The sequence below is a fragment of the Callospermophilus lateralis genome, chromosome 11 (genome assembly GCF_048772815.1).
Source record: "Callospermophilus lateralis isolate mCalLat2 chromosome 11, mCalLat2.hap1, whole genome shotgun sequence".
In the NCBI taxonomy this organism is placed as follows: Eukaryota; Metazoa; Chordata; class Mammalia; order Rodentia; family Sciuridae; genus Callospermophilus; species Callospermophilus lateralis.
Window position 1 is genome coordinate 7628104 of NC_135315.1, and position 17210 is coordinate 7645313.

Here is a 17210-nt window from a genome sequence, read left to right on the forward strand (position 1 = left end):
CGCCAGTGCGCAGCCGCAAGGGGGCGGTACCACGGCGGCTGCGACATGGGGGGGCGCGGAGGAGACGCCGGAAGTAGCGGTGGTACGGGTCCGACTGAGGGGTACTCACCGCCCGCAGCGTCCACCCGCGCGGCGGCGAGAGCCAAGACCCGAGGGGGTGGGCGTGGCGGCCGCCGGAACACAACCCCCCCTATTTGCGCTTCGCGCGGGGCGGCGCCGCGTCGCTCCTCTCCACCAGCTGCCATGAGCGAGCGCCTCCGCCCCAGGTGAGAAGGGATCCCCTTCCTGCCCGGCCCCTCGCCTGGGGGCCGCGCAGATGGGGCCGGGGGGCGTGCGAAGCGGGGATCTGCGAAGCCTGGGCGCTGCGGGGCTCCGTCAGGCTGCTCTGCGGCGGGGAGGCGGGGAGAGGGATGCGCGAGTGGCCGGGTGCCCGGTCCTGTGGGTGCCGGAGCGGGGACTCCGGGTTCAGCGTTGTCCCCTTTCCTTCCTACATCTTCGGCTGTCTTTTCCTGCTTGGGAGGCGGCCTGTCCGATGCCGGGGGAGAGACCGTGGCCCTGAAGGCTCCTTGTCCTAAATTTGGGCGGGTGGGGGGATGGGAGGAATGCCTGGTCTCGGAGGGGCAGCCCCGGGGCGGGCGCCGCGCGCTCCCAAGGTCAGGAGCAGGGGGTCGGCCTGACCCTGCCGCAGCGGGGCTCCGGAGGACGCCGCGCCGCCCCGGACGGTTGTGAAGCTGGAGGGGAACAGCCTGGTGCTGTGGTCTGGGCTGTGGCTGTAACAGGCAGGGTTCTAAACTGTTCGCACGTCGGGCCGTTTGGCTCCGAAGGCAAGGTGGGCACTGCCTGGCCCCCCAGCCTGGTCTCAGCTGGGATCTCCATATTATTATTATTATTATTCCCTCCAAGAAGGCAGAGAGGAGAAAGTTTGGATGTATTATCCCAGAGTGAAGAAGATCCGCTTTATTTCAGATTAGAGAAATCCCTCATCGTGGAGCTTGAAGTGAAAACCTGTAGATCGCCAAGTCCAACTTTCTCTTCTTCAAGGAAACAGATTTATAGAGATTAGTCGATTTATCCTGGTCTGTCCAGGTTCACTGCCCTTTATTCCATAGTAGTTTCAGGCCTAAGTAAGATGGATCATAGGATTGCCTTCATAGATGATGCTGTATCTTTTTTTGTTCCTGGTTTTCATTGGCTGTGAGTGTAATTGGCATTCTTTCCAAAGGACGCTTCTCCGAAACACATTTATTTCATGGCATTGAAGTTATCATAGGGCTCCTCAGCCTGCATTGGATTATTAATTTGGGTCATGAAGCAAGTGGGGCATAAAGCATCTAATTGTACCGAAGAGAAGAGTGGACTAAATTTGAATTTATAAGGTGCCTGCCAAAATTATAACCTGGTCTGTGACATTAATGCCAAAAGGTATAATCTGTCCCAATAGGTGCATGAAGCAGTAATCTTGCTAATTATTAATAGGATTGTTGAAACGTTTGAATTAGGCCAAATTGAAATTATGGCCCAATTACAGATATGCCATCAGAATTAGGAACAGGATCTTAAGATATAATAATCTTGATCTGATATTTTTTGCTTCCCAAACCCAGTTTGTAGTTCTGATACTTTTTTTGTGTGTTGTCTCACATATTTGAAGAAGTCTAAATAATTTCCTGCAAAATTTTTTTCCAGTACTGTACACAAATAATCTGAATGTGTTTATCCAGATAGTAGATTTCTTTTATTTAGTATGTATACAAATAATCTGGACATGTTTATAATGGTAACTTTTTAAAAAGAAGTAATCTTTTTTTTTTTTTTTTTTTTGACAGGCTTTTCTTGCCTGTTTTTCACTTCATCTTGCATTTAGGGAGGGTCATGAACCAGCTCTGCCAGTTCATTGCTTTGTCTTACCATTTCCAAGTCAGTTTATTTCTTTGTATCTCTTTCCTCGATTTTGAGATGAAGGGTTGATCCAAGATGATGATTTTTTTTTCCTACTTGTTCCCCACAGTATGCTGATAACTATTGAGAGGTGTCTGGTGAAGGAGTCCCTACTTTAAAAAAGATCCTTATCTATATATACACTCAGAGTTTCTTGTCCCACAAAGAAACAAGATTTTACATGATTTTTTAAAAAATTTGAATCCCAGCCTCATAGTCTAAGATTACTTCTCAGCTCCTAGAAGATGATAGGAAAGTTGGAGATAAATAAAATGACAAAAAGTAGTAGAGTCAGCCATTGTGTGAAGTAACAGATGCCAAACAGTCATCTGTACCTAGATGGTGAGGGGATAATAGAATCAATGACAGGGTGCCTGCCAAAATTATAACATGGTCTATGGCATTAATGTCAGAAGCTATAATCTGATCGTACTGACAGATGAGCATGAAGCAGTAATCTTGCCAATTAGCAAGACTGGTGAAAGCAGAATGTTTTAAAGATGGACTCTACTAAGAGCCTAGGAAAGGGGAGAATGAGGAGTAGGTACTATTCATTCTTAATCCCTTACTACCTGAAGGAGAGGATCACCCACACACCAGAGAGATAATGTTAGTACCTTGAGAATCAACCTATTATGAAGCAGGAATATTTATGTGGCTTTCCCAGGGTTTAGTTAAAATTTAAAAGCCCATCTACTTAAGACTTTTTTTTTTTTCCTATACAACCTCCTTGACATTCTTGTCACTGGAAAGATACAGCCCCTGTTATAAATGAGGAAATGGCAAATTTTAGTCAGGCTCATAAGTTTGGTTAGAGTGAGTCAGCAACCCAAAGTATAATCAGCTGTTGACATACTGATGAAACCAGCGCTCAGGGACAGCATCCTGCCATTCAGTGACTTTCTCTTTGGTGTCAACTGGCTCCCAGCAGATAGTGTTTTGCTACTGCTGCACATTCCCGCTTAAATTCTCTGATCATGTTGTTATGAAAGTAGAAGTTTCCTGGTCCAAATTTATGATGATAAGACATTCATTTAATGATTAATCTGGAATTCATCTAGTTTTAACCTCCAAGTACATAAAAAATAACATGCAAATAAGATCTGGTCTTATTTTACAAATAACTGAGTCTCAAAATTAGGTAAATGGTGAAGCCCATGGTGTAGCAGGTTGTTTAAAGCTTAGTCAGTGTCACACAACTCACTTTATCATTCCAGATCTACATTGGGGTCCATAATCATTAATAAAGTTAGAAGTATTTCAAATGTGCAGAGTACAGGGAACTGAGCTGGGAGTGATAAAGTTTGTACAACATCCAGATTTCAACTCAAAACCTTAGGATCAAGGGCATCATAGTAAGCCAACTCTACCCTTATATGAAGTTGATAATTGTATAGAGGATACTGTACCCCATATACTTTCCAAAAAGCAGTTTTCCTCTCTCTCACTAGCCTCTTGTCTGTTAACTATAGAAATTTGAGGGTTGGGGATGTAGCTCAGTTGGTGGAGTGTTTGCCTTGCTTGTACAAGACCCTGGGTTCAATCCCCAGTACCATACACACACACACACACAAAATTTGAACGTTTAAGCATTAATAACTAAAATTAGAATATATTTTCTTTGTATTATATGCTGTGTGTTGTATATGTGACCTCTAGCAGATTCTACCCAACAGAGCTTGCTGCAGCAAAGGGAACATCCTCCATCCGTGCTGTTCAGTGCAGGAGACATTGACTACACATGGCCATTTTGTACTAGAAATGTAGTGTGACCTGGGAACTGGATTTTTAATTTTATTTAAGTTTAAAGAACTACGTGGTTAGAGATTACCGTATAGAACTGTACTATTGAGGTTAGGGTTTAGAAATCTTTTGACAGCACTTAATTCTTGCATAGAGTGCATGCTATTTTGTCTCTTATATATCTAGGAGCACTTGCCTGAAAAAGATGAGTTTTCTTCAAACCCGTAAATTTTAAGCAGCTGATGCTGTGGTCTCAAAGCAACAACCTAGTAAAGTGCAGTGACTGTTATATCATAATAGAGCATGGCCAGACCAGCCAGGCCAACGTGGCTAAGAGTTGCTTCCCTAGTGATTGCCCAGAAGAGTATTCAAATCCTCCGGAGGGCACAGAGGTTTTGTTTAGTGTGATAATTGGGGGAAGTCAGGGATGCAGAAAACTAAAGATCAGAGGCTGCCATGAATCTGTGATATTCCTGTGTGGCACCATTTTTAATAAGGATTTTCTGGGCAAATAGTCAAAAGCAGCCACTCATCTCTTCAATGTTGTCGTATGGAAGGAAGTAAAGTTAGGTAATTTGAAATTGTCATTTCAGAGAACATGGAAAGAAAAAAAACTTGGAGTTTGAAAGCTTAGTCATTAACCTCTTCTTATTTTGTTCCCAGCAGACTTTGGAAGTTGTCAGACTTCTGTTTAGGAATTAGTCTTATGAATTTAAGTTTGTGCTGCTGCTACTTTATATTTTTGCTCTTAGGGCCCAGTGATGGTAATACTTTCAGCTTCTACCTTTTGGGATATCATGTGGTAAATTAAATGCTCTCAGGCATCAGGGCAAATTTATATGTTGTCATGTTTAAGTGTAAAAGATCAATTGTTGGATTTTTCTTTCCCTTCCTTGTATTTTAATTTCAGGAAAAGAAGAAGGAATGGCAATGAAGAAGATAACCATCTTCCCCCCCAGACCAAAAGGAGTAGTAGAAACCCTGTTTTTCAGGATTCCTGGGACACAGAGGTAGGAAATGTGGTCATAGACTCTGGGTTGTTTTCGCTGCTTAAGCTAAATAACCCAGTTTATGTTGTATAATTTAAAGAAATTAATTTATTCAGAGAACAAAAGCAATCTTATTTAATTGAAATGTTTTAACTCTTTTTCTTCTTATTTGCGTCATGGCCCCTTTGAAGAAATTATTTACTCTCTTCCCAGCAAAGCAGTATATGCTTTTGCATGTATTCTCCCTCCTCACCCCCAACATACATACCCCATAAAGTATTTATAGAAGTGTCATGGACCTTTGAAAACCTATCTTTAAACACTTATTTTATAGTTCAGCAACCAGTAAATGTCCTTACAATAGCTATATTTTGTTGCTTGAATTCACTAGAGACTTTAAGTGTGCAGATTATGTGAGATGTATGGAAGATATATTATGTATGCAAGATGCCATTTTGAAGTGTTTTTACTTTTCATTATGTTCTAGAAAGAACTTGGTCCATCAGGTGGAGGGGGGTATTGGATGGAGGGAAGTACTCTTGAAGTTTTCTCAGACTTCAGTTTCCTGAAAGAATGCTTCAGTATGCACAATGGAGAGAATGTTTTGTGTGATTAGAAGGCTACTCTATGGTGGGGAAAGAAAGCCAATGTTAACATAAATTATGCCCCTAAAAATTTTGACCCTTAACAGTTGTCACATTAAGGGAGAAATGCCATAATGACAGAGTCCTAAATCACAGCCTTGAACTTTCTAGTAGAATTCTCACACTAGAATGAATTATACTTTAATTAGTTCCCAGTAACAAGATTAGGCCTATATCTTCTTTTCTTTCCAGCAGTCCAAAGTCACTCTCCCAAAGGGGAAAATCAGTTACTCTCATGTAGGAACAATTAACAAACAAGTTGAGATGAGAATCTTCCTTCTGTGGAGACTTGTTCCCATAGCCTTTTTTGTCTCTTTTAAAATCTTACCTGCTTTTTTCATTTTATTTTTTTATGATTAATAGGAAAGTAATTGAGCTTTCATTCAAAGTGATATTTGGGGGATCTCAGGAATGAAAGAAAACCAAAGATTAGAGGCTGCTGTGAACATCTTATGGTAGAACTGTTGAACAGTGATGGAGTTTCCATTACTCTTTTGATTTGTGGGACTATCATTGAGGGAGATGTAGACAGAGATGACTTTCTACAGCATCGGTATTTCTTTCCTAGATCTGTATGTAAACTCTGCTTTCTGATGTTCACTTTGGTTCCAGGGAGTAGAAGGTCTAACTCTTGGTGTATTAATCATTTCCCCCTGTCTGTAGTTTTGATGACTGAGAACAGAGAAATGACCATCTTTTTGTTTTTTTTTACATTAAGCATTTCAGTTATTTTAACTGATCCAGACACATTCGGGTTAGTTTTGTTGTTGTTATTGTTTTTGGTCTTGTAGAAAATGGCCTTCACTCAATTTTAAAAATCTATACATCAGTAACAGAAGAAAACAGTGTGTTGTTTGTTAACCTCTTGGATCATGTATCTTTTCCTAACTTGTCTAAAGACATTGAGCTGTCGAACCCCTCTGTGATCATTTCTCTACAGTATGAAGTAGATCATCTTCATTATAATTTAAGGTCTGTAAGGTGGTTTTTATCTGATCCCTCTGGTGGTCAGGGTCAGCTCATGGGGTATTGTAGCCATTAGGTCCAGACTCTCTGACTGAGCATTTGTCAGTGCCGACTCAGTGATGGCATTAACAAGGAGTGAGGGTAAATGAACTGGGTGAGAGCTGGAGAGGCAAAAGGCAGGGGAATCTCTTAAGATGGAAAGTTAAGCCCTGAATCATTGAGGTTTCTCTCCTGCAATACGTTCTTTTTATTTTTTTTCAGTACTGGGGATTGAACCCAGGGCCTCACACCTTCTAGACAAGTGCTCCACCACTGAGCTGCATCTCCAGCCCTGGAATAGAGTCATATGTTTGTAGCACAAAAACAAGTTTAGAGGTATTTGGCTCCTTTTTGACAATTATGTAATTAAAAGGGAAAGTAATGTTATTAATTTTGTTAATAATTTTTATATTAAAGTATTATTAACATTATTAATAAAAGGGTTACTTTTAATTCTCAGCTGGGGCCCATTTTCCTTAGACAAACTCAGATTAAGAGGAACTATTCCTTGTGCCTTTCCTGAAATAACTTAATTCTGAAATTTGTTTTCTTATAACTTGAATGTTTATTTGGGAGGAATTTGTTTAAATACTAAGAAAGATTTAAAATTGTTACTTGTAACTAATTTTCTGAAAGTTAATTTTCTCCCCTAAATGTAATAATATTGGCAGATACTGGGAAAGTTTGGCTTATGTTGAAGTGTGTCATAAGGAACTCTGTTATCTGTAAGTTGGAGAGAGTTCCTCTTTCCTGGATGTTGTGTGGATCAAAAATGTGAAGTGATTTGTCATGTTAGTTAGGTTGAGAGAGACTCTGTATTTTCTTCCTCCCATTTTAGTAGGAGAAGAAAAAATTTCCACTTTCCTGATGGAAAAATTGAGGCACAGAAAAATAGTCACTTGGCCAAAGATACCCGTTCAGTAAGAGGTGGAGAAGGAGCTGGGCCCTGGGGCTTGACAGTAGAGCCTCTTGCTCCTAAAGGTGATATGTGCTACCTCACAGAAGATAGGAGACATGTCTAGGAAGCCAGGTCCCAGGCTCCTTTTGAATCATAGCAACTTTTCTTTCTTGTGCTACCAGGAATTGAACCTTTACCACTGAGCTAAATCCCCAATTACACTTCCCCCCAGCCTTTTTTTAAAAAATATTTTTTGAGGTAGGGTCTCATTAAGTTGCCCAGGCTGCCCTGGAATTTATGAACCTCCTGCCTCAGCCTCTCATGGCTGGGATTACAGGTGTGTGTCCCATACCTGGTTCCCCTAAGTATTTTTCCAAGTAAATGCCTTGATATAGCATTGGTTGGAAAACATTTTTAGATTTCTATCAAAAAAAAAAAAAAAGAGAGATTAGGGTTTTTTCTCCAAACTCTAGTTGGTGCTTGAAGACTGATTTATTTATTTATTTTGATGGTGCTGGGGATTGAACCCAGGGCCTTGTGCATGGGTTCAAGGGCCTTGTGCAAGCATTCTGCCAACTGAGCTATATCCTAAGCCACTGAATTTTAAGTTTAGGAACAAGCCTTAGGATACTGTTTTTTTAATTGAGGTATAATTTGCTACCAGTATATTATTAATTTTTTTTGTTGTTGTTGTTAAATCATTCCAGATGAATCGTGTTAGCCTAAGTTAGGCTTCGTTTTCCTTGGTGAGCAAGAAGTAAAATGATTTGTCAATTTGGGACTTTCCAGTGGGTCCTAGATAAAGGTTGCAGTATTGTCTTATCTTGAGGAGCTCTTTGGATGGGTAGAAACTGGCTAGATTTTACTTAGTTGTATTTATTCTCTTAGAGGCTGCCCTTTGCAGTTGGAATTGTATCTTTATGTGTAGTAGGAGGAAGGTTCTTTGCCTTCAGTTTTAATGTCTTTATCTACAAATGACATTAGCAGTTTCCATGTATTATCTGGCTTCTGATAATTAGATATATGCTTTATAAAAAGTACTTCTATTTTTTTTTTTTTTCCTTTTTTGATACTGGGAATTGAACTCAGGGGCACTCGACCACTGAGCCACATCCCCAGCCCTATTGTGTATTCTATTTAGAGACAGGGTCTCACTGAGTTGCTTAGCACCTTGCATTTGCTGAGGCTGGCTTTGAACTTGCCATCCTCCTGCCTCAGCCTCCTAAGCCATTGGGATTCTGATTTTTTCTCTTTATTTTATAATTGGAAATGAAGTCATATAACATGAATACTTGATACATAATTTCCTTAAAACTTCTCTATGATGAAACAAAAGTGTACATAATTGAAGAGTATATATAGTATAAACATGACAATTTCAAACCAACTATTGATATAGGTTTTTTTTTTTTTTTTTTAAAGAAAGAATGAGAGAGAGGAGAGAGAGGGAGAGAGAATTTTAATATTTATTTTTTTTTAGTATTTGGCGGACACAACATCTTTGTCTGTATGTGGTGCTGAGGATCGAACCTGGGCCGCACGCATGCCAGGCGAGCGAGCTACAGCTTGAGCAACATCCCCAGCCCTGATATAGTTTTAAATTACCGTTAATTGTGGCTATGTTTGAAAAAAGAAATGTGCAAAGCTTATTAGGGACCAGCATACCAGAAATATTTAATTTTTGAAATAAAAATCTAAAATGTTACACAGTTCAGAAAGGGGCATTGTTTGAAGATACTGTAAACTGTTGTCTCTTAGAAGTTTCTTAAAAATATTCAGTACTTCCCCTGTAATGACTAATGAGCATTTCCATTGACTACTTTTTGCTGAAAGTGATTAAGGACAAAATGTAGAAATTATTGTTGCTTATTTATTTTTTGAGGAGGGGGTACTGGGGATGGAACTCAAGGGCACTCAACCACTGAGCCACATCCTCAGCCCTATTTTTTATTTTATTTGGAGGGGGTCTCATTGAGTTGCTTAGTGCTTTGCCACTGCCTCCCAAGCCACTGGGATTACAGGCTTGCTCCACTGCACCTGGCTTGTGGCTTTATTTTTGATAAACTGTTATTAAGTTCTCATTAGGAGTTCTTTAGACATTATACCAAATTGTCTTGGCCTTCTATTCACTCACTCACACACACACACACACACACACACACACACACGCATCTTTTTCAAGTAAAGCAGTGTTCAATATAAACCGTTGGCAAATATATGTAAACAATATTTGTCATCAAATATTGATACATTATCTTGCAGATTATTGCTTTCAAGTTAAAATGCTAGAAACGAATGCCAGTTACAGTTCTTTTAAGGAATGTTATATAGTGCCATATTAAGATGTAAATTCTTTTGGCTTTTAATTCTTAAAAGAATGATAATAGCAAAAGTGATGTGAAATGTTCAGTGTGAGGTTATGATTAAGCTATAGTTTACAAAAATAAAGTCAGATGATAATGATCCTATTCAGCATCCTGGATTAAATCCCTTTAGGTGGGACTGATACTTGATACAGTCAAACTTTAAAGTAGACAAAGGCAGTTTAATACTGCCATTGAGAAGGACATTTCTTGGCATACATTCTCAGGCCATAGTTTTGAAGATCCTAAAGTCTCAAGTTGGTTTGATGAACTAGTGGCACTTATGAATACATTTATTGCCTTGCTACCTTTACATGTTTTTAGAGTATCACTGCAACTTTTGGAGTACATTACAGATCTTTTTCTTTTGGTGTTCAAGTGCCCTGCAGTTCTGCTATTGATGTTTCTTGAAGATATTATTTACTGGATTGAGAAGTTCTTCTTTTGCACTATCATTGATTGCAGAAACCTTGCTCTGTCACTGGTCTCATCTGGGAGCTTACTGAGAATATACTTAAGTGCTTCTGCCTTTTAATTTTGGTCTGGAATTCTGGCTTGGTCATTCAGTCATATATTCTTCTCCATCATCAGCTGCCATATGAAGAAGGGTCTCCATGAAGTTAATGTCTACACTTTTTTTTTTTTTTTTTCCTCTAAAACTTTCATAGTGGTATCTTGTATGAAACCTGGATTTTCTTTTTCAGCCTTAATGGAAGTGGCTTTCGATGTCTGAGATGCAGACAAATGTATTCTTTCTAGCTCATTAAACACAGGATACTTAACCTAGAGGGGCATAGAAACCTTGGAAGTGGTCTCAGCTTCATTCTTCATTTCTTCCATTGTTAACCTCCTTCATAAGCCAAATATAGTAGAAAAAGTAATACTACAATGCAGAGGAATCTTTATTCACTGCAGTGTTTCTTTCTTTTTTTTTTAAAATATTTTAATATTTATTTTTTAGCTTTTGGCGGACACAACATCTTTGTATGTGGTGCTGAGCATCGAACCCGGGCCGCACGCATGCCAGGCGAGCGCGCTACCGCTTGAGCCACATCCCAGCCCCTCACTGCAGTGTTTCTTCTTCTTTTTTTTTTTTTTTGGTGAGCTGTGAAACAGTGGGCACAAAATGTACACTGATAGGCACTGAGCCCTGACTTCACTTCCCACCTTTGGAGTCCTCTTCAGCTCCTGAGTCAAGTCACTCTGGCAATGCTGGAAGGACCCCATCACCTCCATTTTCTCACCTTGCTTATTTAGAAAGTGGTTTCAATTAATCCACTGAATTAATTTGGAATCTTATGATCTCACTAGTGTGAGCAAACCTTGAGCTTTCTGAAATTATTGGGCACTTGCACATGCTTTAATAGACTTGTCAAGTATTGTCTCTCTCATTTAGTTCAGATCCTGCAGTTGCCCTAGAATGAAAATGAGCCTCATTATGATTCCAGAGAATATTTTCTGTAAGATTTCTTTTTTTCTTTTGAGACTCATGTAAAGAGCACCAGTGAATGGGAAAATGGAGGTGGACGAAAATAAAAATATTAATGTTGATCTTCTTTTCTGATTAAGAGGAGAAAACATGATTCTAGATAATAAATATACATACATTCTGGTTCTGTTTTTACAAAGTAGAGAGATTTTAACTGTTAATATTCCTGCCTGGGCAGCTTTCTAAAGATTATTAGGAAAAATAGTCTTTAGAGGTATTTGGTTTCTGCCATGGGCATAAATGGGTTCTCTTTTGAACTGACTTCACACCCTAGAAAGATAAAATCAAAGGCAGGCCTTACTGCTGCACCACTAGTTCTTTATCTTTGGTGAATAATGTGAGGCTGTGGCCTGAGAAAATGAACTGCTTCAGCTTCTGACCTCTGCTTCACAGCCTAAGCTTCTCTGTCCCTCTGCCTCCTGAGGGCCTTGCTGGCACTTCTCAGGTTCTTCTTATCCACTGGTTATTTCACGGGCCTACTGAGGTGCTCTTTTTCCTTCCTAATTCTTCTCTTTGCCTCATTTTCTCCTCTACTTCCTCTCTTCTCCAGCATAACCCCCTGCCCGCTGTGTTGTCCACAGCCATGAGGGTACTTTCTCATCAGCCTGCCCTCCTTCTGTACGCCTGGCTTCCTCCTCGGCTCCTCCTTTACACGAGGTTCACCAGTGGTCTTTCCATTGAGGAGATGTGTACTGAGCAGCTGCTATTAGCCATGCATGTTCTGGGTCCTCCAGGTCAGCTGGATGTTTCCTTCTGCAGTCCCTCCCATCCTCCTCTGGGGTGTGGCACATAGACTTTACATTCCCAAGGTGGCTCAGGCCTGCCTCCTGCTGTGTGAGGAAATCTCCCAGTGGGGCTCTTTTCTGTCTTCTTCACCTCAACTCTCTCAGATCCCTGGAGTCCTTACTCCCAAGATTAAACCTGAGTGTGGCTTATTTGCTTAGAAATGCTTTCTGCATGCAGATTCTAGGAGTCTGGCCATTTGGTTGTGTTTCTCTCACCAACTCCTGCTGTGAGCCCAGTCACACCACACTATTAGATCTTCCTCTCCAGAATACTCCTCTTTTGACTTTGCTGTTGTTCTCCAGTTTGTCATTTCCTGCCTATAAAGTCTTCCTCATCCTTCTAGGCCCAACACATACCATTCACATAGGAACCTCTCCCCATTGTTGGAATTCTTTCACTTTGGTGGCCTTGGACTGTGGTTATCAGTGGATGCACTGCCACCATTTTCTTCTTGATCAAGTTCAGCAAATATTAACTGAATGACTGAGCAGCCCCAGTGAAATGCCTCCTGCTGAACCTGTGATTGTTCAGCGGTTAGACATGCCCTGCCATTGACCAGGTGTGGTCGTACAGTGGGACCTGGCATGTACACTTAAGCCCAAAGGTGATTCCACAGTGGACTGTGAGGACAGTTTTTTGGTTTGTTTTTTTGTGGGTCTCTCCCAGGTATCTACATTTACAAGATTATGGTAGACTTTATTGTTGCCTAAGATAATGTAGAATCCTTCCCTTTTTAAACAGATCTTCAAAACAGCACTCTTTTGAGTTGCTTTTGTATATTGTATGGGAAGGTTTTTGGTCAAAGTTTTCATCAACTTATTTTGCTTATGTTCATGAATTTGCAAGTGTCTATTATTTCACACATTATGATTTTATTCTGATTGGTAATATGAATTTCTTGTGAAAATACCCTAGTCAATGAGCTTTGTAATGCTAAGATAGCAGTTTAACTTTCAGGACCACACACTGTCTGATACCATCCACCTCAAGCAATCTGATATTAAAAAGCATCATCAGGTGAGAGCAGTCTGATTTTTTTTCCTAGTTCAAGTTTTTTGTTTTAGATGATAAAACCATTTTGCCTTTGTGTATGCCTTTAAGGCACTAATAGAAACTTCAAATTCAGTGTTAATGCCTTTGAGGTTAAAAGTAAATGTTCTTTTCTTTTTCCCATAAAGCAGACAACTTTTTCCACAGTGTTCCAAGATCAATTACTATAATTTTCAAACTTTTTCAACCCTGTCCCATTGAAAAGTGCTGTATTTTGTGACTGAATACGTAACAATTATATTTGTGAATCGTTGAAGAAAGCCTTCACGGAGGAGTTATGTTTACCAGGTTGTACTGTGTTCTTCCTTCCTTTAGCCTGGTTGTATCTACCAATGTGTTTCACCCCCAATTTGAAAAATCCTGGCCCATCTGTAGACTGTGAGGTATTCCCAAAGCCTCTCCCATAGTGAGAACCCTGGACTGAGCTGGCAGAAAAAGCTGAGTGCCTTCGAGAGACATGTATTTATTTTATTATTATTATTTTTAAAGATAGTATCTGAAATGTGTGTGTTGGAATGGCTTTCTGTTCTTCTTGATTGAGGTTACTTTTAGTGATGCATGTTTCTAAAGCCACATCCTTCTGGAAGCCTTGCTTTTCCTGTAGGCTGGCAGAGAACAAGAGCATCCACCATACAGAACTACCATATGTGCATGGCTAAATGGGCATAAATGGCTTTTAGCATCTTGGGCCTTTCACCTCCATGAAGGGAGACACGGAGCTTTGCTCTGATGGACTGTTTGCCTCTTCTCAAGATGAGGGATGAAGAAGATCCTTTGCAAGAGACATGTTCTCCTGAGTAGTCATCGCTGCCAGAAAGCTTTAGAAGTTCTTTAGTTAAGGGGATAAACCAATCTTCCTAAAGAGTCTCATGACAGGATTGGTACTTTAAGAGTCTCAGTCTTAAGATGGAAGTAAGATGTAGTAGCATTTAGTTCACTTGCTCACGATCAAATTTTGTCCTCAAATTACTTTTTTTTTTTTTTTTTTGTAGAAAATAAATTAAAAATAGAAGATCCAGTTCTAAATGCTTTGTCACATACATCTTTCCATACTGTTTGTGATAGGCATGCACATGGGTATACATTAAAAAAGAAAAACTTTTAAAAACCAGCTGACATATACTAAAAACTGTAGTATGTATGTATATAACGGATGTATTAAAATTTAACCAGTCCCCCATTGTTAGATATTTGGGGTGGTTTCCAGTTTTTAGCTATTATAAATAAGGCTACAATAAACACTTCTTATACATGTCACTATAAAATTTTAAGATTTTTTAAAAATGAAATACAAATTTCAAGTATACTTAGTCTCTTTTTAAGTAGTTACTCTATAAGAATCTTTTCAGTGGTTTATTTTAAAGAATTTTTACTTTTCTAAGTAGTACTTTGCTTCTGTAGTGTGAAGTAAATATGAGATAAAAAACTGATTCTAGTTCTTGCCTTAATTTTCAGACAGTACCTGTAACGAAAAACAGTAAAGAAAACAGACTAAGAGGAAGCAAAGCGTTCTGTGCGGTGGGTTTCTGATCCAGTGTAGTGACCTATTCAATGAATGACCTATTCATTCCTGAGTTTCCTAAGGGGTATGTGGCTATCCTAGGTTGTTATATTAGGTTAGGAGAGGTCTTTGTAGAGTAAAATTTTTTTCGAATTGGCTTTTGACTTCAAAAGTGATTCTGACATAAACTGGATATGGTGGCACATGTTTGTAACCCAGCAACTTGGGAGGGTGAGACAGGAGGATAACAAGTTCAAGGCCTGCCTTGGCAAATTGGTGAGACCCTGTCTGAAAATAAGAAATGAAAATGACTGGGGATGTAGCTCAGTGGACAAGTGTTTTTGAATTCAATCCCCAGCAAATCCCCCCCCCCCCCGCAAAAAAAAGTGATACTGACATAAATTAAATGTGCACACACGTGTATATGTATGTACTATTTTTATAATGAACATTTAATAATCACATTACAAAAAAGTTATAGTAAAGGATGGAAAAAATAAGTAACTGTAATCCTTCCATTCTAGTGTAACTCTTATGATTTGTTTTCGAAAGTACTTTATGTGTATAAGCAGATATTTCAAAACCAGTGTCTTTGTCTAAGGGTAAAGTTGAGTTTATCAAAGGGCCAAGTTAAAAACAACCTTTGTATTGGATCATTATTAGAATCATAATTTTCTTGTGATTGATTAGTTCTAGTATAGTTCAGGTAATTAGGGAAAGGAATTGCTAAGCAGGGCATATTCAAACACCATGTTAACATACAAATGCAAATTGTAAAATGCCATAATTCTGAAATGGATCCTTGGCACTACCTTCCATTTTATAAGACCTACTGTCAGAAGGTGGGCATTTCAGAGTAACTTGACTTTGATCCAGGGACCTCTGTCTTCAATATGATTAAAACACTTAAGTCATGTTATTTTTGATGAAAATTTATTTTTGTTGAAAATTTAGCGTGCTTGTACATATACATATGCATACTGTGCAAAAATGCCAATATAACTTTATAAGAAGTATATTTTGTATCCTGAGTGGTTGTAGAACACCATTGTATCTGGATGAGAGATGATCACAAAATTGACATAGTTTATCTTGTGCACTTGTGCCCAGAACCCATCTCATTAGTAATAGGGGACCCCTACTTTTTTCATTTTTCTTTTTTATACCCTGTACCAGTGACTGATACTTCTCCTTGTAGGCTGAGAACTTCTTTCTTTGGTTATTGGAATGAATGGTAAAAGCAGAGAAGATCTATGTAAAGGAATAAAGATATAATTGAAGAACTGGACATGGTGGTGTATGCCAGCTGCTTGGGAGGCTGAGGCAGGAAGGATTGCAAATTCCAGGCCAGCCTGGAAAACTTAGCCAGACTGTCTCATAAAAATTGAAAAGAGCTAGGGATGTAGCTCAGTGATAGAATGCCTTGGGTTCAATAGCCAGTACTACCCCCCCCCCCCCAAAAAAAAAAAGTAAATAAAGGATGTGGAGTTGGAAGGTCTGTGCTTGAATCTGGATGCACCGTCTTCCAGGGCTGTGTCACAGGGGTGATCTATCTCACTTTACAGCAAGGCTGTTGTGAGGATAGAATGCAGTGTCTTAGGTGAATGGCTTTATCTTTATGAACCTGAAAGCCGACTTATGTGTTCATGCCAATACTCTTGGAGCTGAATGGGAAGAAAACTCAATAGGGCACGTGCAGTAAAGCTGTTATGCAGGAACAAGTGTATGCTAACCCTGGCTCTTCCTTTTCCTTTCAGTCTTCAAGCAGTGACAGTGGTGGGAGCAGCAGCAGCAGTAGCAGCATCAACAGCCCTGACAGGGCCAGCGGGCCAGAGGGCAGCCTAAGCCAGGTCATGCCCGGATCCAGCCCCAATACCCCTCAGCCCATGCCTGAGCAGTCTGCACTGTGCCAAGGCCCTTACTTCCACATCAACCAGACCCTGAAGGAGGCCCACTTTCACAGCCTACAGCACCGAGGACGGCCTCCGACATGATGCGTGGGCAGTTTCTTGCCTTCTGTGAAGGGACAGCGCTGTGCAGATTTGATATTTCAACTTACAATTTGTTTAAAAAAAATTGCACACAAAAAATGCCTGTTGGCTTTTCAGTCTATATTTGAAATAACAGGTTAACAGGCAATTGTTTACTTGTGGTTTTGCTGCACTATTGCAATTTCAAAGGGGCTTTGAAGCAATTTTTTTATAGGATTCTTTTGAGGGAGGGTATCAAATCCATGTCAAGGAAGTGGTGTGAGGAAATCTCATCTGTGTGTTGCATCCATAGTGTGTCCAGTACAGACTGATCTTTAAATCTGTCAATTAGAAGTTCTACTTTATGTAAAGGGCCTTTTAAAAATGCGGGATCTTCAATTTTTTAATTCAATAAACTAGTAAAGAGTATCTAGTTTCCATGAAAAAACACAAGGGTATTTTTTGTTTTGTTTTGTTTTTCTCCCCCAAAATATAGTAAGCTTGATTCAGTCTTGCACTGAAATTAACTGCCATACTACCTCTTAGTATGTACATGTTCTGTGGAAAGTACTCTGTTGTAACAGAATAATCAGATCCATCCAGTTTAGATTGTGGAAGTGAAGCGCCTTCCCTAGTAATAGTCTCCTCTCTGTTATATATTTGTATTTCTAGGGAGGATGTCCTTGTGTACCCAGGTTAACTCTGTACCAATATTCCTTTCAGAGTCTGCACCCCAGACTCTACTGCACAGTTCCAAAAGTCAAGGAGTAGTAATGACTGTTTGTCTTACTCACAAACTTGTATCAGAAGCTTATGTGATCTCACTGAAAATTC

General features: G+C 39.7%; 1 protein-coding gene and 1 pseudogene across 2 annotated transcripts; one reads left to right on the forward strand and one right to left on the reverse strand.

Moving 5' to 3' along the window:
• Positions 1-27: 27 nt before the first annotated feature.
• Positions 28-16829, forward strand: Vcf1 (VCP nuclear cofactor family member 1). 2 transcript variants are annotated; one of them, XM_076871185.2, is made up of 4 exons: positions 28-266; positions 4592-4691; positions 14361-14423; positions 16164-16829. In XM_076871185.2, the coding sequence occupies exons 1-4, from the start codon at positions 46-48 to the stop codon at positions 16398-16400; spliced, it is 621 nt and encodes a 206-aa protein (XP_076727300.1). In that variant the 5' UTR covers positions 28-45; the 3' UTR covers positions 16401-16829. The 2 variants fall into 2 exon arrangements, with proteins under 2 accessions (XP_076727300.1, XP_076727301.1); XM_076871186.2 differs by lacking the exon at positions 14361-14423.
• Positions 9736-11783, reverse strand: LOC143409811 (programmed cell death protein 10 pseudogene; annotated as a pseudogene).
• Positions 16830-17210: the final 381 nt, after the last annotated feature.